The sequence below is a fragment of the Myotis yumanensis genome, unplaced genomic scaffold, assembly GCF_028538775.1.
Source record: "Myotis yumanensis isolate MYYU_CA2020_CCGP unplaced genomic scaffold, mMyoYum1.0.hap1 SCAF_2, whole genome shotgun sequence".
NCBI classification, from domain to species: domain Eukaryota; kingdom Metazoa; phylum Chordata; class Mammalia; order Chiroptera; family Vespertilionidae; genus Myotis; species Myotis yumanensis.
Genome location: NW_027223753.1, coordinates 64,236,217 through 64,262,637, shown reverse-complemented (window position 1 = coordinate 64,262,637; position 26,421 = coordinate 64,236,217). Strand labels below are relative to the sequence as shown.

Here is a 26,421-nt window from a genome sequence, read left to right as displayed (position 1 = left end):
CAAACCATAAAAATAGTCTAATAGTTTGAAGATACCTTTCTATATATTTGAAAGATGGAACCAAGAGGTAATGAGGTAGAATGCATATTACAATTTATTTCTTCAACAAATGTTTTACTTTTAAAAATTTACATTACTGCAGAAGTAGGAGGATTCATGTTGTATTTGAATCAGAGAGGTTGCAAGTAATTTTATTTTATACAATGGATAAAGCTAGCTAAAATATTCTCTAACAAATGAACCTATTTAACATATATAAAGTACTATGTTAAATTAATGCAATTTTTAATTTATTTACATAGTGAGCTGGGTTGTCACAAAGCAAGTGATACCATTTAATAGATTAAATGAGCAAATTCAAGTCCTTATAACCTATCTTATGACTTAAATAAAAATAAAATTTTAAAATTATTTTGTAAGCTTCAGTAATTAAATAATCATATTTTCTTGTCTTATTGTAAAACAACAATACATTTCTTATACTCTTAATTGTTGTCATTACTTATTAATAAAAATAAGGAGAAGATCCATTTACTCTTAAAAGATCATTGCCATACCAATGAATTCTGAATACCTGAAGGTGAACTTTTGTACTTGTTTTTACTGAGAAGGGAAATTTCAATGGAGTATTTGTATCAATTGGATTTTTCAAGGCTTCTCATCAATTATTATAACTCACATTTCTCCAAGGTTGCTCAAAGAAATTAAATGCTGCCATTTTTGAATTGCTTAAAAAATATATATAAACTAGAGGCCTGGTGCACAGATTTGTGCACCAGTGGGGTCCTTCGGCCTGACCTGTGGGGATCGGGCTGAAACAGGCTCTCCAACATCCCCTGAGGGGTCCTGAATTGAGAGAGAGCACAGGAAAGGTCGAGGGACCCCCACCCAAGCAAGATTGGGGCTGGGGAGGGACTGCAGGAGGGCTCCAGGGCGTGTCTGGCCCATGTCGCCAGGTCCTGATTGGGGCCAGCTGGGGAGGGACCGCAGGAGGTTGGTCAGCTGGGGAGGGACCAGGGGAGGGCTCCCAGGCGTGTCTGGCCCATCTTGCCCAGTCCCAGTTGGCCAGACCCCAGCAGCAAGCTAACCTACCAGTCAGAGTGTCTGCCCCTTGGTGGTCAGTGCGCCTCATAGCGACTGGTCTGATGGTCGAATGAATGGTTGGACACTTAACATATTAGGCTTTTAATATATAGGACTAGAATTAATAGCTAAAGTTAAAATACCAATGGAGAGAATCTTTTCTTAACAACTATCAAACTCCTGTGTTATTTACTTAATAGTATTGCTCTAGTTCCACATAGTGTAAGAACCCATTGCCAGTGCTATCCAAAGAGAAACTAGACCACACAGGCAGTAGATTTATGTTATTGGAGGGAAATCAACATTTATTGATTATTTGCTATGTGCCAGGCATAATGCCAAGTGATGTGTTATATTATAGCAGTTTACTTAATTCTCAAACAATTTGAAAAGACACATTTTGTTATTCCAGTTTTTTAAATGAGGATGCTGATGCACACTAAGCAACCTGTTTAAAGTTACATAGCTAATAAATTGCAGAATTGAGATATAAACCCAGAGCTCCAAACTCCAAACCCAAAGCATTATACCATGCTGGCAACTTCCCCCCCCCCCCCCCCCCGCCATCTTTATTGATGTATATTTGACAAATAAAATTGTAAGATATAGTGTAGGTGATGATTTGATACATGTATACATTGTGAAATGAGCCCCCCTCAAGTCAATTAACATAACTGGGGATATTTTAATGTTAGTTGAATAACCACTTGGCCTAAATGTTATAGAGAGGTTTTAAGTATCAGATAAATTATCAAAACAAAGGGATCTTTCCAAGTTTGAGATTCCATCTTTCTCATTAAAGATGGGAGATATAGGCTTTTTATCTTAGCCACTTTAGTGGCTATTTTGAGTTAATTAATACATATAAAATGCCTAAAGAGTATTTTTGGATCTGGTAAGTAACAACTTTTATGTTATTTTATTAATTTCAAAATCTTAGAAGCATAGTTCATCTAATCCAGCATTCTGTTAAAACAAAACTCTCTCGAAATATTGAAAGATATGGTTGCACTTCATAACATCAATCTTATGATTTGGTGATATCTAAGTTTATTTGTAACCACATAGCTAGATTTAACTTTTCTCAGTCTTTCTGTACAGGCATTTAGTTGCCTTTAACTGGATCTCCCCAGTTTTATTTATTTTTTTCTAGATTTATACAAATTAGATGCCAATTTGCAGTAGAGTATGCTACATACAGCAATCCCATCTACATTTCATGTCTGTATACCCCTTAAATTCATTTACTATAGGTGAAGAATTAATTTCTATAAATATGCCCTAAGTAATTCTCTGATTTCAAAAGATGTCCCCTTATCTTCTTCATTCGAGCATTCTTTTTTTTTTTTTTTTTAATAAACTGGAATTATCCCACCTTAACTGCTAGTCCTCTCTGTCTAACTTTCTAGGCTGAAAGTATTTGAAGAGCTTTAGAAGAGAAAATAATTTACTTTTTCAGTATTGGTCAAAAGACCAGAGTTAGGATTAGTTGATAAACATTATCAGAACAGCAAGAATATTTTGATAGTCCATAGAGTAATTACATCCATAGAGTAATTCAACAAATTATTATTATAAGGTTTGGATGACTTTGTTAAGTCATTTATTCAGCAGATATTTATATTTAGGCACATTTAGTGAACATATGATTTCTGCCTTCATGAAACTTACATGGTCTATTAGAAGTTTGACAAGAATTAAATAATCACATAAAGAAGTATATTATTATAAACTGTCACACATTTTATAGGAGGAAAGTGTAAGGAACAAGGGTGCCAAATTTGGTTCCGGAGATGAGAAAAGACAATTTTAAGGAAATGACATAAGTTGCAACCATAAAGAAGAGGGAAGACTGGGGAGAAAGAACATTCCTGGCATGTCCAATATGACATACTTCCCACCTTTGCCACTTACCTATTTTTTTAGAACTACTTGATTTCCTTAAATATTTGTTTTATCAACAGTAAATAGATGAAAATAACTACCTTATAGAGTTTCTTGTAGGGATTAAATATGGTAATTCACTTAAAGCACTTAGCCTAGAGCTAGTCACATAGTAAAGTCTTCATAACTGTTAGCTGTAATGGTGGTTGTGGTTGTTATATGTAATGGGCCTAATGGGAAAGCATTTAGCTGTTTTGAGGAACTCAAAAAGAGCCAATATGGATAGACTTTGGTGAGCCAAGGAAAAAGCATTGTGAAGTGATATTAGTTAAGAAGGCAGGAGCCAAATCATTAAGGGTCACGTTTCTTACTTTGGACTTGATCCTAAAGTAGGTGGGAAATTATGGAAGTGTTCTAAGTAAGCCAATGATATGACTTAATTTGTGTTTTAAGATTACTCTGGTTACAATGGATTGGGGAGTTGGTCCATGGCTGTGAGGAGCAGAAGTAGAAGAGGGTAACCAGTTAGGATGCTGTTGCATGAGAGAGAAAGATGATTTGGGCCAAGCTGATGGCAGTGGATGTAGCAAAGTGGATATATTTGAGACATATTTGAGGTGATAATTTTGGACATAGACTCCCAAAATGGAAGGATTCTAGTCAGTTTCCAGCATGTAATGGGCCTTTAATAAACTAAACTATTTATGATTTATCAGGAATATTATGGAAGCATAAGGAATTAATATACATGATTCTAAGGATAATTCCAATTCTAAGAATCTATAACTCTTTTCTGAGAATTTTATTGTTTCTAGTCTCCCTCTCGCCTGCTGATTTGTCTTCTTTGCTCTGGCTGCCCTCCAGTTTTATTATGTCTTTCTGGAGTTGGAGCAAACAGAACTAGACTAAATATTTTAGACTTAATGGCTCCACAGCCTTCTGCATGAATGGGGTGATAACTTCTATTATGTTTTCTTTTTGTTGATACTCAAAACCACGTAAGCTTTATCCTATAGCAGTCAACTAGGATGTCTTTGGGAAATGATCAGAGGTCACTTTCAGGATTCTTTTCTGGTCTGTTATTTTATATATAAAATGTGGAATTTTTTTCATAAAGTAACCTTGCTTGCATTAAGTTTTGGTGCTACTTTTCTGCCCACTTGAAAAGTTTCTTATTATTGTCTTATAGTCTGGCCACATTGATTTATCTCTTAAAATATAACCCAGCTAATTGATTTTACTTCATTTATTCCTTAATTTATCAATTTAGCAAGATTTCATAAGCAATCTACTGTGTCCTCTCTGTTTTTCTGCCTGCCCTCTGGTGCGCTATTGTTTAGTAAATGACTGATGAACAGAAAGGAAGAAGAAGAGGAAAGGCCATGGATAATCCTCAAAATCAGGTACTCCACTTCTCATGACAAGACCTTTAAATTGTAGAGCTTCTGATGGCTGATTCTAAGCTGGATTATAACCATTCAAAATCAAATAGAGGTGGAGTCAGAGGATGAAATACCAAAAAAAAAAAAAAAGGAAAGAAAGAAAGATCAACTATTTATTGGTGACCTATTATCTTTTTACATCTTGAGACAGCCCTTATAAGATCATATTGCCATTCTATAAGTGAGAAAACTGAAATTTATAGCAATTATGTGATGTGTTCACATTCATACAGTTAGTGAGCAGTAGATCTGGATTTCAGATTTGAATTTTCTGCCTCCAGTTCCAAGGTTCTTTTCTGTGTGGCAAGCAATCACGAGTTTGTCCTGTCTTTGAATGCAACAAAGAAGTGCATCCTTGGAAGTCAATGGTTAGAAAGATTTGGGAAAGGGCAAATTAAAATTTTACTCTGTAATCTCTTAGGCAAAGCTGACAAGATATTGTGGTTTCTTATAGCCAACTAAAGTGAAAGACACTGGGAAACTTATTTTTTTCATTTATTTATTCTATTATTTAAAAGATACGTATTAAACACTTACTGTTTGCTCCAACTAAATGCAACTAAATAAGATTTGATTCTCAAGTGATATATCATCTAAAAAATGAGTGAAAAGTTATACACATAGTTTCACCAAAACATTAATTCTGTTATACAAGTGTTCTAAGAAAAATAAATAAAAGTTGCTTTGACACCTACCATAGAGTTGATAAATTCTGGAATTCATTGGCTAAAAACATGTTATTCTTTTCTTCGGTAGGGATACTGCAACATGGTACTCAAGCTTTTGAGAAAATGGCAGCTCTAAATTTTTACAAAGAAGGAGTCTATGGGTGGCACTTTGGTTGCAAGGGTGTGCTAAGGGACTTCCCTTAAAGCTATGTTGCAGTCTTTGATTTAAAGTCTATTTTGTCTGATAAATATAGCTACCTCTCCTTTCTTTTAGTTTCCATTTTCATGGAATATATTGTCCTATCCCTTCATTCTCAGTCTGTGTGTGTCCTTAAAGCTGAGTTGAGTCTCTTAAAAGCAGCATGTAGTTAGACTTGCTTTTTTAAAAATCCATTTAGCTACTCTGTGTCTTTTGATTGGAGAATTTAATTCATTTGCATTTAAAGTAATTAGTGTGGACTTACTATTGCAACTTTGTTGATTATTTTGTAGTTCCTTTGTTCCTTTCTTTTCCCTTGTTCTCCTTCTTGGTGATTTGATAATTTTCTGTAGTGGTATGCTTTGATTCCTTTCTCTTTTCCTTTGTGTATCTACTATAAGCTTTTGCTTTGTGGTTGCCATGAGGGTTACATAAAACATCATATAACAGTATATTTTAATCTGATAATAACATGCCTTTGAACATATACTAAAGCTCCCTCCTCCACAAAAGATTTGTTGTTGCGATCACCATTTGCATCTTTCTAATTGTGTATCCATTAAAAAATTGTATAGTCATAGTTATTTTTAATACTTTTGTCTTTTAACCTTTAAACTAGAGTTATAAGTCATTTACTCATCACCATCAGAGTGTTCAGAATTTAACTATTTACTTACCATTACCAGTGAGACTTATACTTTCATATTTAGCATCCTTTCATCTCAGCTTGAGGAGTCTGTTTAATATTTCTTATAAGTCTAGTCTAGTGGTGAAGAACTCCTTCAACTTTGGAAAACACTTCAATTTCTGAAGGACAGCTTTGCCAGGTAGAGTATTCTTGGTTGGCATTGTTTTTCTTTCAGCACTTTAAATATATCATCCCACTCCATTTTGCCCTTCAAAGTTTCTGCTAAAAACTCTGTTTATAGTCTTATGGGTATTCCCTTGTATGCAGCAAGTAGATTTTTCTCTGATTACTTTTAAGATTTGACCCTTGTCTTTAGCTTTTGACAGTTTAATTATAATGTGCCTTGGTGGTAGCAAATGGCAAGAGTTTTGTATGGCTGAATAGTATTTTATTGTATACATATATACCTCATTTCCTTTATTTGATCATCCATTGATGGGCACTTAGGTTTTTTTCCATATCTTAGCTATTATAAATATTGCTATAGTGAAGGGATGCAAAAATCTTTTCAAATTAATGTTTTTGTTTTCTTTGGATAAATACCTACAAGTGAAATTGGTGGATCATATGGTAGTTTTTTTTGGGTTTTTTTTTTATTAAATCTTTATTGTTCAGATTATTACATTTGTTCCTCTTTTTTCCCCCCATAACTCCCCTCCTTCCAGCTCCCACCCCTCCCTCCACCCTCACTCCCCATCCACTGTCCTCATCCATAGGTGCACAATTTTTGTCCAGTCTCTTCCCGCATCTCCCACACCCTTTCCCCCCGCCCAAGCATAGTCAGTCCATTCCCTTTCTATGTCCCTGATTCTATTATAATCCCCAGTTCATTCTGTTCCTCAGATTATTTATTCACTTGATTCTTAGATTCATTTGTTGATAGATGCATATTTGTTGTTCATAATTTGTATCTTTACCTTTTTCTTCTTCTTCCTCTTCTTAAAAGATACCTTTCAGCATTTCATATAATACTGGTTTGGTGGTGATGAACTCCTTTAGCTTTTCCTTATCTGTGAAGCTCTTTATCTGACCTTCAATTTTGAATGATAGCTTTGCTGGATAAAGTAATCTTGGTTGTAGGTTCTTGGTATTCAGCACTTTGAATATTTCTTGCCACTCCCTTCTGGCCTGCAAAGTTTCTGTTGAGAAATCAGCTGACAGTCGTATGGGTATTCCCTTGTAGGTAACTGAGTTTCTTTCTCTTGCTGCTTTTAAGATTCTCTCTTTGTCTTTTGCTCTTGGCATTTTAATTATGATGTGTCTTGGTGTGGTCCTCTTTGGATTCCTTTTGTTTGGGGTTCTCTGCGCTTCCTAGACCTGTAAGTCTATTTCTTTCACCAGGTGGGGGAAGTTTTCTGTCATTATTTCTTCAAATAGGTTTTCAATATCTTGCTCTCTCTCATCTTCTGGTACCCCTATAATTCTGATGTTGGTACGTTTGAAGCTGTCCCAGAGGCTCCTTACACTATCTTCGTATTTTTGGGTTCTTTTTTCATTTTGCTTTTCCGGTTGGGTGTTTTTTGCTTCTTCGAATTTCAAATCTTTGACTTGATTCTTGCGCTCCTCTGGTCTGCTGTTGGGAGTCTGTATAATATTCTTTATTTCAGTCAGTGTATGCTTACTTTCCAGATGGTCCTTTATCACACCATCGAGGGTCTCATTAGATTTCCTGTACATCTCATCAAGTTTATCGACAGACTCTAGAAGCCTCTTGAGAGACCTCAAAAGTGTGGTTCTGAACTCAATATCCTCCCTTGATAGTTTTGTCCTGTTTCTTTGTCTCCGAATTTTTTTACGCTTTCTTGGTACACCCCCTAGTGGTCTTTGTGTGCAGTCTTGTTGTAGTTAAGCCTTGATTGTTATAGTTAATACTAGAGGGATTTGACCTCCAGGCCGACTGGCTGTGATAATCAGCTGTGTTTGCAGTGGAAGAACTTGTGTCCTCTAGGGAGATGCTAATCTAGCCTTTGCCTGAGGCGATCCAGCAAATGCCTCTGTGCAGGGCTTGGGCGGGGTGGGTCCCACAGGATCAACAGGGTGGAGGAGGGAGCAGTTATGGCTGCTCTCAGTCCGTACCCAGGGGCTCTGCCTCTCTGTCCCAGCAACAGCTGCAAACCTCGGAGGGACCGTAGCCAGACAGTCCTGCTTCTTCCGTTTGAGTCTGGGACCCTAGAGACTCACCCGGATCTGGAGCTCAGAGTCTGAGGCTCCCTCCGGATTGAAACAGACAATTGCGCCCTCAGCCACCAGCCCGCGCCTCGCACACTCCGCACCTTAGTATTTTACTTCAGCACTGCACCTCCTCTGATTCTCGGTTCTTCCTAGTTGTAGAACTTCCATTCAGCCAGCCTTCCTGTGGTTCTGGATGATGTCCGTTCCGTCTTTTAGTTGTATTTTTGAAGTGGTTGTTCGAGGCAGCAAACTCCGGCGTTAACCTATGCCGCCATCTTGGTTTCTCTCATATGGTAGTTTTATTTTTTGTTATTTGAGGAACCTCCATTCTGTTTTTCATAATGACTGCACCAATTTACATTCCTACCAACAGTACACAAGGGTTGGCTTTTCTCCACATCCTTCCAACATTTTTTATTTCTTCTCTTCTTCATAATAGCCATTCTAATAGGTGTGAATTGATATTTCATTATGGTTTTGATTTGCATATTCCTGATGATTAGTGATTTTGAGCATCTTTTCATGTGCCTGTTATCCATCTGTATGTCACCTTTGGAAAAAATGTCTATTCATATCCTCTACCTATTTTTTAAAATAAAAGTGTCTGTTTTTGCTATTCAGTTGTATGAGGTTTCTATTTATTTTGGATATTAACCCATTATCAGATATATGATTTGCAAATATTTTCTCTCATTCAGTAGGCTTTCTGTTCCTTTTGTTGATGATTTCTTTTGCTGTGCAGAAGCTTTCTAGCTTGAAGGAATCCCACCTATATATTTTTGCTTCTGTTGCTTCTGCTTTTGGAGTGATATCCAAAAAATCATTGCCAAGACCAATGTCAAGTAATTAATATTTTAACAATACAAAAAAATGATGGAAGGGGAACAAAAGGAATAAACTATTTCAAAAATGTCAATTTACTAAGAAATACAATGGACTCGGAGAAAACATAATGGAATAAATTCTTACAGCATACTTTTTAAATTACATGCTTATGAATTTCATTATGTCAGAAATATCTCAGACAACCATAGCATACATTCCTGCAAAATACCATAAAAATTCTATGATGGTGAAAAGTGTTAAGATAGGAGTTTTTATGTGCCCCTGATAGAAATGAAATACTCCTAAAGAATTCTTTTTTTTAAAATATCAGAAAAATTTATAAATAGCCATTAGTCTGGATTAGAACTTTTATGTTTCAGGAAGCAGCATAGTTTAACACCTTTTTAATAATATATCAATCTGACATGCCAGTTGAAGTTCTATCAGTTACATTGATTTTATTTTTAAAGTAAGGCAATGATTTTGTTCCCCATGGCAGAATTACTAGAGGTTCTTTATTGCTAAAGTATCAGTTCTTTTTTTCTAATTGATGTCAGTAGACATGCTGACATGACATGCCCATGACATGACATGAAAACCTGTTTGATAGTCACTTATTTTATTTTCATTGTTTCTATCTAGTATAACTTAGATGAAACTGAGAGATTGTATACATTCTGAATAAGAGGATTTTGCCAATTTAGAATTCCCTTCTCCATGCCATATATACTAACCTGCATTTCTTCTGCCTTATTGTGAACAGGGTGTTTCATTTTGGTTTCCTGATTATCTAGCACATGCTGACATATGATATAAGTTCAGTAAATAAGTTTGGGGTCAAAATATCTAACAACCAGGTGGCAATTAGAGTCAGTTCAGTACCACACCACACGTATTTGTGGAGACTACTGTGTGCTCCTCTAGTTACGGTAGACAAATCTAAACAATTCAGTGTCATGTAGTAGTAAGGACATGAATGTGATGGAATTTGATCCAATCTCCAAAGTTTTTCCTTACCTACAAGGAAATGGGGACCCATAATTGTTGAATCATCTGTTGAAGGATAACAAGGCAGTTCTATTTCTATGTTTTCAAGTTTCTCATGGAGATAGTATGAACTCAGGTTCTCTAAGATACTGGGCCAGAAGATCCCCAAGTTCACTCCCAGATTTGATGACTCCTTAGAAGGACTCACAGGAATCAGCATATGGTCATACTCAAGACTAAGGTTTATTACAGTGAAAGGATACAAAGGAAAGGAAAAAGGCAAATGGCTTGAAGTCTGAAAGAAACCAGCACAGTTTCCCAGAGTCTTCTCATACTAGAATCACACAGCCATGAGTTGGGACTTGAAGTGTGGAATAGTGTAGGAGCCCTCCCAAAATCCGAGTTCTCAGAAACCAGCAAAGAGCCATTGTAAGGACATCCATCTCTGGACTGCTGTGAACTCTTTTCTACACAGATGTGCAGATGCAATGTTTATAAGAGGCAGTACTTGAGGAACATATAGTATCTTCCAAGTAACCAATGATTTACCAAACAAGTCATGATAAACTCTACTAGTATCCCACTGGGGATTATTTCAGGGACTTAAATATGTAGAGAGTCACTTAAACTGCCCTTGGGAAATCTCGCTCTTAAAATTCAGAACCACCATAAATTGGAAGTGCTCTCTGCCCTCCCTCTCTTCAAGATCCAGCTTAATCTATATCTGGTTGCCTCATAATTAGACCAACCTATGTGGCATCTGTGACAGTGGTTAGATCAATTAGTGATGGTTTTGAGGTTCTGGTCATTAAAGGAGGAGAACACTGATCATTTTTTCTTTTTTTTTCTCTATGTATTTCAGAACTCCAATTCAAGAAAAAGGTTATATAAAACCACACTCAAAGTTTTTGCTTTATAATTCCCAGTGGGCTTGCTTCTTGAATAATAACAAGGAGGAAGCCTATTTGGCTACACTTGGTACCCCAGGTAGCTGAGAACTAGCTGGTTTGCAGTCTTGGCCTCTTATTGGATAACTAAATACCTTCTAGAATTCAGCATACTTTGATAGAACTCTTCCATTATTCTTCACTTCCTAAGTAAGGAGTCATGATATTTATATTATGAATTGAGAATTTATAAATTGTCCTTGGCAATGTTGACATATAACCTGATTAGCATTTTGAAATTATTAAGGGCTCCCAAGGTCTGCTGATGCTATGGCACGAGAGCTTCAAACTGCTGTATAAAGAGAATCTAGGTATATTTATACAGGCCGGCCACAGTTCCCCGTGTCCTGAGTTAAGTAATGGGAAAAATGAAATGCCCAGCATGATGATACACAGGGCTACTTTGCTAACCTCCTTAGAGAGAATTAGCAGCATGAGGAACCTAAGAATTCACATGGAATTTTTGTGAAATTGCTCCACCTTCTCAAACAGGCAGTGAGAGCATGATTAAGCTTCAGTATTTTCAGCACGATGCTATTATGATTATTCTCAACAGCGTATTTCAAGACCCTATTCTCTACCCATAGGGAGGTTTGTACCTGGAGGGTACTACTAACTTACCTAGCATATTGTACAGTGTAGCCAAACCTAAACCAATAGTATCTAAAAGTTAATCCTAGAGAATTAGTGGCAACATCATACACAGTCTGGAAGACACAAAATGAAGCCAAGAATAGGCCAATCACTTAGTGATACCAAAGCTATGTAGGATATAAATTCAGAACTAGCAGGAATAAGTGATACAAGAGGAGATCATAATGAAAGAAAAGAAAAGAAAAGAAAAGAAAAGAAAAGAAAAGAAAAGAAAAGAAAAGAAAAGAGAAAAGAAAAAAGAAAAGAAAAGAAAAGAAAAGAAAAAAGAAAAGAAAAGAAAAGAAAAGAAAAGAAAAGAAAAGAAAAGAAAAGAAAAGAAAAATGTGACCCAATGTGATGTTACCTGCAAATAATATCTTCACCTTTTAGGAGAGCTTTCTAGGTTTCTCTGCAGTACATTTTAAAGATGCTCTCCTACACTTGAGCCCTAAAAAATGACATATGTATCAATTAAGTGCTCTTGCAAAGAACCATCATCCAACCGGTTGACAGAGAAGTTCAGGAGCATTTGTTGTTGTCTGAGAGAATAAAGATGGTCTCTTGAAAACATTCTTCTTCCTCTCTGATCTCCCTTTTTCCTTCCTTATTTTTTCATAATTTATGCCAGCCCACATGTGGGTTTGGGACTAGCCTGTTCCATGTCTCTGCCCCACCTGCCAGTCTTGTTGTGGCTTCTTTATATCCTCAGTTATAGGACTTCTGTTTAGCTAGATTTCAGGCAGTTGTGAATGATGGTTGTTTTATAGTTTTGTTGTAGTTTTGATGTGGTTGTGGGGAGATATGAATATCATATTTACCTACTCTGCCATCTTGACCAGAAGTCCTAAAAGATTTCAAATACCTTTAAATACCGGAGTGCTTTTTCTTTTTCTTATGATTAAACTAGTGGCCCTGTGCACAGATTTGTGCACATTGAAAGGAAATTAATTAGAAGGTGGTCGGCAGGGCAGGACTGGGCGAGATGAGCCAGACACATTCTGGAGCCAACCTCCTGCAGTCCCTCCCTGGCCAGCCGCACCTGGGGCGGGGCCAGGACTAGAAGGGCATCTGTGGAGTGAGTGGGGTTCCTCTGGCAGGTGGGGGTCCCTCAGCCTGGCCTGGGGGGATCAGGCTGAAACTGGCTCTCTGACATCCCCCAAGGGGTCCCAGAGTGTGAGAGGGCACTCTACAAAGTTGCTGTAGTACAGGGTGTGGAACACAAACACAAGTGTGCAGTAAACCAGATTCGGGCTGACAGTGCCCCAGCAACAACATAACCCACGGCCAAAGGTGGAATCGCGTGGCCCCGCGAGGAATCGGGCTCCCTCCTCTCTGGTTCTGGGGTGCGTCACCCGAGAACTGCCGCTGCCAAGTCACCGCAGCTAGGCAGCTCCTGCGTTGAGCGTCTGCCCCCTGGTGGTCAGTGTTCATCATACCTACCAGACGATCGGACAGTTGGACAGTTGGATGGTTGCTTAGCCTTTTATGTAGAGAGATTATAGAATTTTAGAACTGGAAAGTATAAGAGGGGTTGTCTTATCCATTCTCCTTGCTTTTTAGAATTGGGAATAGAGGACCCAAACTGGTTTTATGACATGCTTCAGAACTGAAAATCCAAACTGGAGCTCATGTCTCTAGACTAGTACTCCACCAATACCATGCTGTTATTTTCCTCATTTTTAGGTACAGAGATTATTGTGGAAACCAGGGTTGATGGAAGACATCTGACAGTAGATTTTCTGATTCTAATTTTATCTTTAGGTGGAGTCCACAAAATACTCAGAACTATGAGTTCTGCATAAAAGAAACACAGAACTCATTTAATGTTTCATTTGTGAAAACTATGTGTTGTGATTATAAGCATATATTCTCCTCTGTGAATGATCCTGCTAGTGATTAGGAAGAGCTTGAAATTCAAATGTTTTACAACACTATTGCTATAACAGGAGAATTCCTCTTATTTCTCATCCAACTTACTTAAAAAAAATAATAACCTAAGAAGTTCAACCAAAATAGGTGATAGCCCTGTACCAATATTCACTTCATCACCTTTGATTTATTGCCAAGAGATTCTTTTAAAAGAACAGAATATGTGAACAACATTGCCAGGCAATTTAGTGCAGGGAGAAGAGCACCAGTTGCCTTTCTAGTCTCAAGTCTCTCATAATATAAGCATGAGTAAAAGCATCTGTGGAATAGACATTCCACGCATATTCTTTTAATAACTGCCAGGCCCTCCTGAGGCAAAACTTTATTCTGAACTCTTATTTTATGACTACATGTATGGTCCAAGGGAATGAGAGTCAAATAATTGTTAGGGAAATGTCAGAGACAAAAATCTCCATGTGGGTACTGAGCAGACCATCCAGTGGTAGGAACCTATGTATCCAACTGTCAAGTGTCTGAAGTAGAGAAACTGTGATGCCCAAATAAACTGTTGTCCAATCTGGAAGCTCTGAAATAAAGTGCTTGCCTATATTCTCAAGTTAACTAATTATATAAAATATTCCATGTTCTTTATTAATGCCTAGCATGTATTATATTCTCAAATAATGTTTGTTAACGAAATGAGTACATGAATTTATTTTCTGGTACTTCTATACTTTTTTAAAATGTTACTGATACAAGCATATTATTTAATTTTCTTTTCTTTTGTTAGTCACCAGTGTTTACAGATAGTTTATCTTTAGTTTTCAGAAACTATAAATTAATAGGGCTAATTTGGTATAGTTTTACTTTCAAAGACTCGGTAAGTAGTACAGATAAGGAATAATCATTTTTATTTACTTACTAGAGGCCTGGTACATGAAATTCGTGCATGGGGGTGTCCCTCAGCCAAGCCTGCACCCTCTCCAATCCAGGACCCCTCAGGGGATGTCCGACTGCCGGTTTAGGCAGTCAGACATCCTTCTCACAATCCGAGACCGTTGGCTCCTAACTGCTCGCCTGCCTGTGTGCTTGATCGCCCCTAACTGCCCTCCCCTACTGGCCTGATCGCCCCTAACCACCCTTCCCTGCCGGCCTGATCGCCTCCTAACTGCTCTCCCCTGCCAGCCTGATTACCCCCTAACTGCCCTCCCCTGGCCACCGCCACCGTGGCTTTGTCCAGAAGGATATCCGGAAGATGTCTGGTCTAATTATCATATTACTCTTTTATTAGTATAGATACTCCTGCCTTATTCCAGAAAAAAAATAACTAACAGAGCTACCCATAGCCTATTTTCAGTAAATTGTGATGTAGCATAATCTCTATGCTTCATTGTTTCCTCAGTTGGTTTATTTTAATTTCTTAGGCACTAGATATTGGTATAGTAAAATTTTCTACATATAATATAAGCTCACCCCACTTAACCAAAGAGAAGTAGGCTTAAATAATGTTTTTTAAAATAAGTCAAATATTCTGAAAAACAAATTATAGTAAGCTATAATTTTTTCTGACAAGGTGACTTCAGTCTTTGGTGAGCTCTAATAACTTCTACCCCCAAACTATCAAGAAAAGATTTATAACTCAGTGCAAAGGGAAAGAGATGACTATCTCACTCCAGGTGCTATTTCAGAGTCTCCCTCAGGTTGGATTTGGGATACAACCCAAATGCTGTTGTTGTTTTTTTGTACTTGGGACCTGGGAGCCAATCCCCAGAAACCACATATATTCAAGGAACAAATTTTTTCATTTTAGAAAACAGGATAAAACATTCTGTTTATCCTAAGAATGCTGACACTAGTTACCCAGGTATTAAAAGTCGGTTTAGGGTGTGTACCTTAGTAACCACACTACTAAGTATGACAGTTATATCTTGTGTTCATCAAACATAAGAGAACAGTGAATACAGGTAGGAATTCCCCATGTTTTTCAAGAACCTCAGGCTTTGGTTAAAAATGGAATCAGCCCTTGTTTACTAGTTCAGACATAGTCTACTTTAGTGATTTCCAATCTTTCCAACAATGGAGATAGTTTTTACAGACCAGCAAGTAGTAGTTGTGCTTTTATGTAATTAGAGTACTTTCAGCACTTCACTGACACTTTGCAATAATTCCAGGACCCTCATTGGTTAGAGCGCCACAGTTAGGGATGAGCTACAAGTACAGTTGGGGTACTGCAGAAGAAGACTGCTTGGATGGCATTTTGCTACAGGGTATTATAAGAAGCGACACTTTTGAAAAGAGGACCAGGAAGTAGGATTGGGAGAAGTCAAACTGATACAGGCCCGCTAAATCTTAACAATTCCTATACGAAGCACTTAATTCATTATAGTCCAGTGTGCTGGACTGAATGGCTGGGCTTTTGTACTCTAACTAGAGGCCCGTTGCATGAAATTCGTGCAAGAATAGGCCTTCCTTCCCCCAGCTGGCAGCACTGGCTTCCCTCTGGCACCCGGGACCTGGGCTTCCCTTGCAGCCCCAGCTTCGTCTGGAAGGTTGTCCGGAAGGACATTCGGTCTAATCAGCATATTACACTTTTATTATTATAGATTCAAGTAGTCATTGTATATGGGCCACCCTGAGAAGAGTATGCCTTTGATCAAGAAGGCCCTTCAAAACTGAGGCAAACTTTGAAGCTGATGACAGCTTGGGCAAGACATTCTCTTTTGAAGGAGTCTCTGGGTGGCCCATCTTGGTGTTCACCACACTTTACTCCTTGTGTCATTTGGACCCACTTCTCCATAACCTTTCAGGATGCTGCTCCTTTAAGGTTCTGGTGGATTGTCTTCCAGAGGAAAACTTAGGGGTTAGTGGTATAAATTATAGCACCTAATTCTGCAATTGATTTTAGGAGCACAAATGATATCAATCTTCTCCTTTCCAATGATCAGAGTAAATTAACTGTGCCAAGACAGGACTTTTTTTTTCCTTTTTGCTGCTGGTGCCTGGATACAGGGAACTTGAAGTGCTCAGGAGGCAGCCATAGAACTCTTACTGTGTCACCTGGTGAAAATGTGTCCTCTTTGGAGAACAGGACTTACATCCTGAAGAGCTCATATTTTGTGGGAATGGGAAGTACAGGGTCTGCCACAGAGACATTAGGAGTTATAGTAGGTAGGGATAACTCTGCTTCTACCCCTTGCTTCCAAAACCAATGAATATTTCCTATTGAAGATACAGTACCATATAAATACCTTTAATTCAATGTACTTTTTCATCCTATGGAATGGTGCTCTGTCCTCAGTAAGTATAACCTCCGCATTGGCAGTTTATCTCCACCTTTCCAGTGCTCTGTTGGGTTCGCAGCTTCTTGTTGTCATGTGATCTATTAGATCTCATGGACATAAGCCCTCTTCCACACCTTAATTGCTATAAAATGGGGTTTGTGGTCTGACACATGTTTTGGAGATCCTGTACAGTAGATTAGACACTTTGTAAGCCCTCACATACTGCTGCTAATTGAGGCCTGAATGTGAGAAATATCCCATTCCCACAGTATATGTCATGTCTATTAGAATAAATCTTTGACCCTTCCAGAGTGAACTTGCCCACAGTAGCTGGTTGGTCTTCTGAAGAATGGCAGCAATCACAGGCTCCAGGTTGTTCTCTGTAGTTGGCAGTTTGGATGTTCAGTGGCAACAGTAATTAATTTGGCCTTGATACACAGGAACTTGATGTCCTGGCCCATGAATTTCCATCTCTCCAAGCATGTCCCTTCTATTCATATGGCAATCCTCTAGCACTGAGGTGACTGATGACCAAGACTTGCTGATGTCAACTTCCTAAGTCATTCCATTTCTTTCCAAGTACTCATCCATTATTGATCATTTCTGGTAGGTGTTAATAGTTGATAGAAAAATTTTCGCACTTTTTGTCTAATATACCCATCTCAAATCTTGTCCCCAGTCTTACAGTAGTCTTCCTTTCATGGGTCTAACCAACCAGCAGAGTCACTTACAAATACCCATTAATCTGTACATGCTCTAATTTCAAGTCACTGCTCCTTGCCACAAAGTGGATGATCTTGAAGCCCTGCCAGAAACTCTGCCCATTAGAAAGATGTCCCCTTGCCACTGTCTTTCTAGGCAACCCTGAGTGAAGTTACAGTCAGCTTCCATCTATTTTCAGTTTGTACCTATATGCTAAGTGTCTTCATCAGCTCAGGCTGCTGTAATGCAATGCCACAGACTGGGTGGCTTCAATAACAAACATTTATTTCCTATATTTCTGGAGTCAGGAACTCCACAATCCAGGTATAGTGACAAACTTATATCCAAACACACAGAAGCTACTGGAATTGTTGTTAGTGGTCACCACCAACCTTCTATTTGCCAAATTCTGTGACTGTGTCTCAATGCCGATCCTTCTCAACCCTGCCCATGTAACACTGATTTCTCTCTCCTTGAAACATTTTTCTCCCTTAACTTTCTTTGCACATTCCTCATTCTCCTTCTGACTCTTCTGTTTTCTTTTCTCTTGTATTTATTGCCTCCAAAGAATTTTCATTAAGATTCTCTCCTGTTCCTCGTCTGTTACTGCTGTATGTACTGCTTCATTATGATTTTTCTATGGACTTATGAAGTAATAGTTCAAGATAGACTCTTAAGAATCACAACTGTCTCATGGCTAATTCTTCATCTTTTATTTAACACTGGCCTATCCCTTGAGGTGTTGTTTTCATTAAAATACCATTGTTGTAAGAGTCATTACACTTAACATGGACTGCTTCTGACTACATACCCATTTTTTTCTGTTCTTCTCATCTCTACACAGTGAATACAGCCTTGTCATTCCTCCTTTACTCAAACCAACAATATTTTTCTACAAAGACAAATTCTTCTGTAAATAACACAAATTTCTCATTTGACATTCAAAACCCTTAATAGTACGTTACCAATATGTTTATATCAGTTTCTTTCTTGTACATATTCTGTATCTCAAGCAATCTGGATTTGTTTTATGTTTGCTAAGTGTTTTACCATTTGCTACCTCCCACCTTCTGTTCAAATCATTCCATTTTGAATATACTTCCAGCATTTCATCTCGTCAACAGTAAGCCATACCTCAAATACTGCCTTCTCTATAAAACCCTTCCTTATGTTCTCAACAGGATATAATATCCCCTGCCTTTGCATTATATAGCATTTTACTTTTTCTTCTCTGAACTTACAGAAAATATGCATTTACCTTGCCTAACTTATTAGATTATGAACTCCTTTGTATATTTCCCCATCTTTGCATCCAGGATCTATCAGATGGGCAAATAAATGTGTTTAATGTAATTTTCTTCATATTATTTTGCATTTATTGAACAAGTTGATTTGTGACCTAAACCAGAAACAGTTCCATGCTTTTTATGCCAGCTATGTGAGGTCTGCTTGGTGCTTTCTTATATTTTACTAGAGGCCCAGTGCATGAAATTCGTGCATGGGAGGGGGGTGTCCCTCAGCCCGTCCTGCACCCTCTACAATCTGGGACCCCTCAGGTGGTGTCCGACTGCTGGTTTAGGCAGTTGGGCATCTCTCTCACAATCCGGGACTGCTGGCTCCTAACCACTCACCTGCCTGCTTCTTGATTGCCCCTAATCACTTCTGCCTACCAGCCTGATCACCCCCTAACTGCTCCACTGCCAGCCTGATTGACGCCTAACTGCTCCCCTGCTGGCCTGATCTCCCCCAACTGCCCTCCCCTGCTGCGACCCGCCTCCTCCATGCGAGGCGGCAGAGACACTGGCACCAGCCTCCTCTGCACCCTGCAGAGCCGTGGGACCCCCAGGCCTCACCATGTGGAGCAGCCGCTGGGCCCCAACTCCACTGTGCACGTGGCCATCTTGTGACAACATGAGTGCGTGATGCCACCTAGGCCATTATTAGTATAGGTATTTCTTTGTTGAAGTGCTCACTGTGTTTATCCATTCTTCTCCCAAGTTTGTGACCCTTACTTTAAACTCTTTATCAGATAAATTACTTATTTCCATTTCATCAAGTTTCCTCCTAGAGTTTTATCTTCTTCTTTCCTTTTTTTAAATTAAATCTTTATTGTTGAAAATATTACATATGTCTCCTTTTTCCCCCATTTGAACATATTTCTGTTTCTTCATTTTACTTGACTCTCTGTGTTTGTTTTTATGCATTAGGCTAAAGAGCTACCACTCCAATCTTGAAGGAGTAGCTGTGTGTCGGAGATACACTTATTGTTCAGCTTGCCTTAGCTCTCAGTTGTCTGCCAAACCCTCCTGATTATCTACCTCAGCACCCTGATTTACTCTTGATCAGTCCCAGTTGCTGAGAGTGTGCCAAGACCTGTTAGTGTTCCAAAGGGAGGGGCCTCCATCAGCACATAGTTTCAAGTTGATTGGAAGCCACTCTCAGGCAGCAGCCTTCAAGGTTTGCAAAAATATGTGGTCCTATGAAACCACAGTGATAAATCCTGCTGGCCTCCAGACCAGGTGATCTGGAAGTATCCCCTAGGGCTAGGCAACAGTTGCAGAAATTGGGCTTCCACATGAGTGTAGAAGCTCCTTTCTGGGTGGTATCAGTGAACTGTAGCAAGGCCAAGCGAGAATGCAAAGCTGGTGTCCCCTAAGCTATGATTCCTGCGACAGCTCTGTAGCCTCTGGATGTGTGGCAAACTTGAAACCTGCCCCTGATGCCAAAGCTCCAGGACAAGTAAATAGGCCTCGTCACGGGGAGACTGGGTGTGTTTCAGCCTGCTGTCCTGGGGTAGAATTGTCTGGGAAGAATTGTATCTCTGGTTGTCTGAGTCCCATGGGTGAAGGGGGTCAAGAGGTACAAATTCCCCATCATAAAATAAATGCCACGGGGGTGTTATGTATGAAATGGTGACTACATTCAATAATATTGCATTGCATAATTGAAAGTAACTGAGTAAATGTTCTCATCACAAGAAAAATATTTTGTAACTTTGTGTGGTGATGGGTAGTAACTAAACTTATTGCTGTGATAATTTTACAATGTATACAAATATTGAATCATTACACTGTACACCTGAAACTAATATAATTAATATTATATGTCAGTTATACATCAATTTAAAAAGAAAAGCTGTGAATACATCACTTTTTATAAAATTTGCTGGATTATAAATTCCACAAAGACAGGGACTATGTTTGAATTTGAAACTCAGTGCCTTTCAGCACAGGGCCTGTCACACATTAGACATTCATAGATCTATTTATTGACTCAATAGATTAATTAATTCTGATGTGAAGTTAAAGGCTGGACACCTATACTAGAGGAAATTTTACTCTAAGAAAAAATTTAGGATTGGTTAGAATGGGACATAGTGATTTCAGATGATTTAAAACAAGATGCTATATGAGCAATGCAATATATGTATATTTTTTTCTAAAAGGGACCTGTTGGTTTACCTGGAGAAGTTGGGATGATTGGAAGCATTGGTGAAAAGGTAATTTCTTTCATTATTTTGTTCAGTAGTGAGACTGCTAAGCTATACTCAAAGGATAGGCATTCATATGATATATTTAATGTTAATTAGAAATCACTCCTAATTTCAAACACATTACCTATACTGAATCTTTTAAATATTTTGAAATATAGCTAATAGCATATACAGGGTGTCCCCAAAATGTGTATGCACTTTGAATGATTATAAAGTTGGTGTTTGTTAACATACAGTTCATTTTCAATTTTTAAAAGAATCAACAGAAATGAACAATTTCTTTTGATCAATGCCTGTCTTCAAACCAATGACCATTCTGCTCCAGGCACTGCTGATAATGCGCAGCAATGAAATCATAAACGTCAAGAATCATTTCATTTGGTATTTGTGCGTCCTCAATTCATTGACTGTTGCCGGTTTTGTACCATAAACTTTATCTTATGTATCCCCATAAAAAGAAAGTCTAGTGGCACTTTAGACTAAATTTTCTTTATTCAAAATTTAGTCTGGCTTCACCCATTATTTCAGATCAGTTAAACCAGAAAAGAAGTGAAAATTAAGTGAGTTATCAGCTGTTAAAGTGTATTTACATTTTTGGGGGACACGCTATATGTTTCTTTTTTTAATCTTTATTGTTGAAAGTATTTCATCGATTTCCCTTTTCTCCCATTAACCTCTTCCAGCCCTCTCCAGTCCCTTCCTGAGGCACCCACCACCCCATTGTCTGTGTCCACAGGTTATGCATAAATGCATACAAGTTCATTGGTTGATCTCTTCCCACCCACTATCCCCTGCCTATATGTTCTAAGTTTTAAATTTTTGGTTAAAATGCAAAATTTTTAAATTTAAAAAATACTAGAAATTAGAAAAATGTATGCATGTAAGTTATGATTCTAATGGACAATTTTTCTGTCTAGGTGTAGCTCAGTCATGACTAATTAACCTGCCTCAATGTTTCTCTTCTCTCTTTGTACTAAAAGGGAGAGCGTGGAAGTCCAGGCCCAGTAGGTCCCCAGGGAGAGAAGGGTGCTATGGTAAGAGCTCAATGATTTGAAAGATATGTTTCCAAAGAACATAACAAAGTTGAGACATTCCAGAGGTAGAATTATCTTGGATGCAATATAAGTAAATGAAAAATACTATTTTATAGTAAATTACCATTAGAATTTTCTTCTTCTTTAAACAGTTTACCTATTAGAATGCTGTATGAAAGGTAAAAATCTTTCAAATCAGATGGCTTGGTCAGATATTTTTAAGTGTGACAGAAACTAGAACAAATGATTATTATCAATAAAAGAATCTTATTTTCAGAAAATATATTATAATGGCACATAATGCTGTCTACAGTTTTATTTTACCTAAGTTATTCTTTAGTGTTTTGACTTTTATATTATCAGAAAAGCAGTATAGGGGTTTTTGTTGTTGTTTTTTGAAACTATCTCCAGTTGTTGTCAGCTAGGAAATTTAACATACCCATAAATTAATCATTTTAGGAATTATTGCCTCCTAAAACCACTCCCTGAATCAGTATCAATACCATAGAGGGTATAGTCCTCCTAAAATTGGGTAGCCAGAATATTTGTACATATTGGCACTCATTAATTATTAAATTCCATGACCTCTGAAAATCATGTGATTTCATAATCTATATAACATAAACTTCAGAAGATAAATGAATATTCTCTTCTCTATAGGTTATAATATGTGATTCTGGCTAGTCAATTTCTTTTCCAGGCAAAGAATTTCTAATAAAAGTATACACAGCTTTTATGTAATTATTTTTTTATTTCTATTGTCTATTTTGGAACATTTCCTATTGCCTCTTACATCTAGGGTAAGAGAGAAAGATCTTATCAGATCATCACATTTAATTACTACTTATAATTTACTGGTTTTTCTTTAATGAAAATAATTAGGTATAATGGAGAGTTTATGTCTTTTATATTTTATTCAAATTATAGGGATATCCAGGTCCTCCTGGGATCCCAGGACCCGTGGGTCCACCTGGCTTACCTGTAAGTACAGAAAAGACTTTATATCCCTTCTAGAATGTCTGTTTAAACATAAACCCATAATTTTGGTTATTTTATGTTTTTATGCAAAATAAGTAATGTGTAAAACAGAGGGAAGCTGCTTCTCTCCCCAATCAATGCAAAGCACTCTAGAATGTGTCATGGTGTCTTGAACTTCCTCACCTCTACTTGTTCTATAAGCTTCTGCCCGCTTCTAATAGTACAACCAGTTTCAATTCTGCTGCCTAAAACTAAAAAGACATTTAAACTTTATTTTGAATAACCACATATAAGAAAACAGGGTCAGTAGCCAAGATTAGAAGTCAGACCAATTGGATATATAAATCACAAGTAAGCATAAGTTCCAACATTTTTTAAAGAAATTTGCAAGTATTTTCAACCAAACACAATTTATAGAGAATCTACCTTTATTAAATAAAACTGGAGTTTTTCAAAATACTCTGTTTTTGCTTAGAGAAAGAAAATGAAATCTTATCTCTTAAGGGATAACGTTTGCTTATCAAAATTTAACTGTGTTTGTGAACTTAAATATGAAAGAGGTAAGCCTGTATGTTCCCCTAAGCAAGACTATTCTTATGAGAAATAATTTATGCTGTTGTGTGAAGATGCTTGTTTGAAGAGAAGCCCCATTTTACAGTATCCTGGTTCATGGATCAACACTCAACCACTGAGCCATAGCGGCCAGGCTAATCAATTTTATTTTAAGAATTCCCAAGCGGAGTTACATGTTTTAAGAAAGGGTATAACTACTATTCCGATAACATTCCTGTGAATCGTATAACTGATATTAAAATTTTCATCATGTAGGGTCATGTTGGGGCAAGAGGACCACCTGGGAGTCAAGGTCCTAAAGGACGAAGAGTAAGTTATCTAATGAAAAAAGTAACTTCATCTCAAAAATTGATTCCTAATGATGTGTTCCACAAAAGTAACTTTATATATTCTAGATTGTGCTGAGACATTATTGGATTTTCCCCTTGTTTTCATTATATTAGGTGAACTACCTACATTTATCGAAATAATGACTCAAAATCATTTGTATTTATAAAACCATACATTTCTGCTATGAATTTCACTAATTCATATAGAATTCTTCTTTCTTATTCCCAGCTTCATTCTTTGAGGGAGCTATTAATGTGAAGATTTTAAAATAAATTCTTAATTTACTCACAAGAGGCTCACATAGCAAGGAATAGTAGCATCATAACAAAATAAGGGCAATGAGAAATGGAATGAATAAGAGGTGATATGATCATGATGCAGAATTAAATGAAAAATCTTACTCTCTACTTTTTTTATTCTTTTAATAAATCTTTATTGTTCAGATTATTTCAGTTGTTCCTCTTTTTCCCCCCATGGCTCCCCTCCACCCGGTTTCCACCTCACCCCCTGCCCTTACCGCACCCCCTTCCCGCCCCCCCGCCACTGTCCTCATCCATAGGTGTACGATTTTTGTCCAGTCTCTTCCCACACCCCCTACACCCCCTTCACCCTGAGAATTGTCAGTTCACTCCCTTTCGATGCCCCTGATTCTATTACATTCACCAGTTTATTTTGTTTGTCAGATTTTTTATTCACTTGATTTTTAGATTCACTTGTTGATAGATATGTATTTGTTGTCACTTTGTTGTTCATAATTTCTATCTTTACCTTTTTCTTCTTCTTCCTCTTCTTAAAGAATACCCTTCAGCATTTCATATAATACTGGTTTGGTGGTGATGAATTCCATTAGCTTTTTCTTATCTGTGAAGCTCTTTATCTGACCTTCACTTCTGAATGATAGCTTTGCTGGTTAGAGTAATCTTGGTTGTAGGCTCTTGCTATTCATCACTTTGAATATTTCTTGCCACTCTCTTCTGGCCTGCATAGTTTTTGTTGAGAAATCAGCTGACAGTCATATGGGTACTCCCTTGTAGGTAACTGACTGTTTTTCTCTTGATGCTTATAAGATTCTCTCTTTATCTTTTGCCCTTGGCATTTTAATTATGATGAGTCTTGGTGTGGTCCTCTTTGGATTCCTCTTGTTTGGGGTTCTCTGTGCTTCCTGGACTTGTAAGTCTATTTCTTTCACCAGGTAGGGGAAGTTTTTTGTCATTATTTCTTCAAGTAGTTTTCAATATCTTGCTCTCTCTCTTCTTCTGGTGCCCCTATAATTCAGATGTTGGTACACTTGAAGTTGTTCCAGTGGCTCCTTGCACTATCTTCATATTTTTATATTATTTTTTCCTTTTGCTTTTCTGGTTGGGTGTTTTTTGCTTCTTTGTATTCCAAATCTTTGACTTGATTCTTGGGATCCTCTAGTCTGCTCTTGGATCTCTGTATATTATTCTTTTTTTAATATTTCATTGATTTGTTATAGAGAAGAAGGGAGAGGGATAGAGTTAGGAACATGAATGAGAGAGATCGATCAGCTGCCTCCTGCAGGCCCCCTACTGGGGATGTGCCCGCAACCAAGGTACATGCCCTTGACCGTAATCGAACCTGGGACCCTTCAGTCCGCAGGCCGATGCTCTATCCACTGAGCCAAACCGGTTCGGCTCTGTATATTATTCTTTATTTCAGTCAGTGTATGCTTAATTTCTAATTGGTTCTTTTTCATATCCTTGAGGGTCTCACTATATTTCTTGGATGTTTCTAGGAGATTCTTGAGTAACCTTATAACTGGTTTTGAACTCTATATCCAGTAGTTTGCTTTCCTACATTTCTTTCATTTGTGACCTGTTTCTTTGTCTCTGCCTTTTGGCTGCTTCCCTGTGTCGATAGAGTGGCTTTGTGTGCTAGGTGTCCTATAGGGCCCAGTGGCTCAGCCTCCCTTATTACCTGAGGTAGACACTCTTGGTGCACCCCTTTGTGGACTGTGTGCACAGTCTTGTTGTAGTTAAGCCTTGATTGCTATTGGTATCACTGGATGGAATTGACCTCCAGGCCAGTTGGCTGTGAGGACCAGCTGTGTTTACAATGGGAGAACTTCTGTGCTGGAGACACCCTTATGGGACAGGATTTGCTTCAGTGAGGCTTCGGCCTCACTGAGTCTGCCCAGGTTTTTAGGCAGAGAAAGGCCAGGCCATTCATATGCAAAAGCCTCTGTGCTTGGGTGGGGTTGTAAATTGGGTGGGGCAGGGTCTCAGGGAATCACCAGGGCGGAGCAAACCACAATGGCTGCCAGTCTGCTCTGACTTGGAGAGGTCCCGGGCTCTGTGTCCCGCAGCCCCGTGCAGGAACAATGACCGCTGCAAGCACCTCTGCCCGAAAGCCGCCCTCATGCTCCGGCCCGATGCCAGACAGTCCAGTTTCTCTCGCTATGAGTCTGGGTCCCCAAATTCTCACCCAGAACTGGAGTTCAGAGAAGTTGGGAGCTTGTTTCTCCCTCCTGATTGAAAAAGACAACAGCGTACCCAGCTGCCAGGCCCTTGCACGTGCACATCTGTACCTCCACACTTCGTACCTCTGCACCTCCTACCGGACTCAATGCGCTTTTCTCTTTCCTTCTAGTTGTAGAATTTCCACTCAGCCAG

General features: G+C 38.2%; 1 protein-coding gene across 1 annotated transcript in view; it reads left to right on the top strand.

Annotated features, from left to right (window-relative positions):
• The window catches only part of COL24A1 (collagen type XXIV alpha 1 chain), a 335,909-nt gene that overhangs the window by 149,747 nt on the left and 159,741 nt on the right, over positions 1-26,421 (top strand). Inside the window, exons 25-28 of the mRNA XM_070403718.1 lie at positions 20,826-20,879; positions 21,854-21,907; positions 22,835-22,888; positions 23,714-23,767. Coding sequence (XP_070259819.1) covers positions 20,826-20,879; positions 21,854-21,907; positions 22,835-22,888; positions 23,714-23,767 — 216 coding nt within the window. The remainder of the gene's footprint in view (positions 1-20,825; positions 20,880-21,853; positions 21,908-22,834; positions 22,889-23,713; positions 23,768-26,421) is intronic.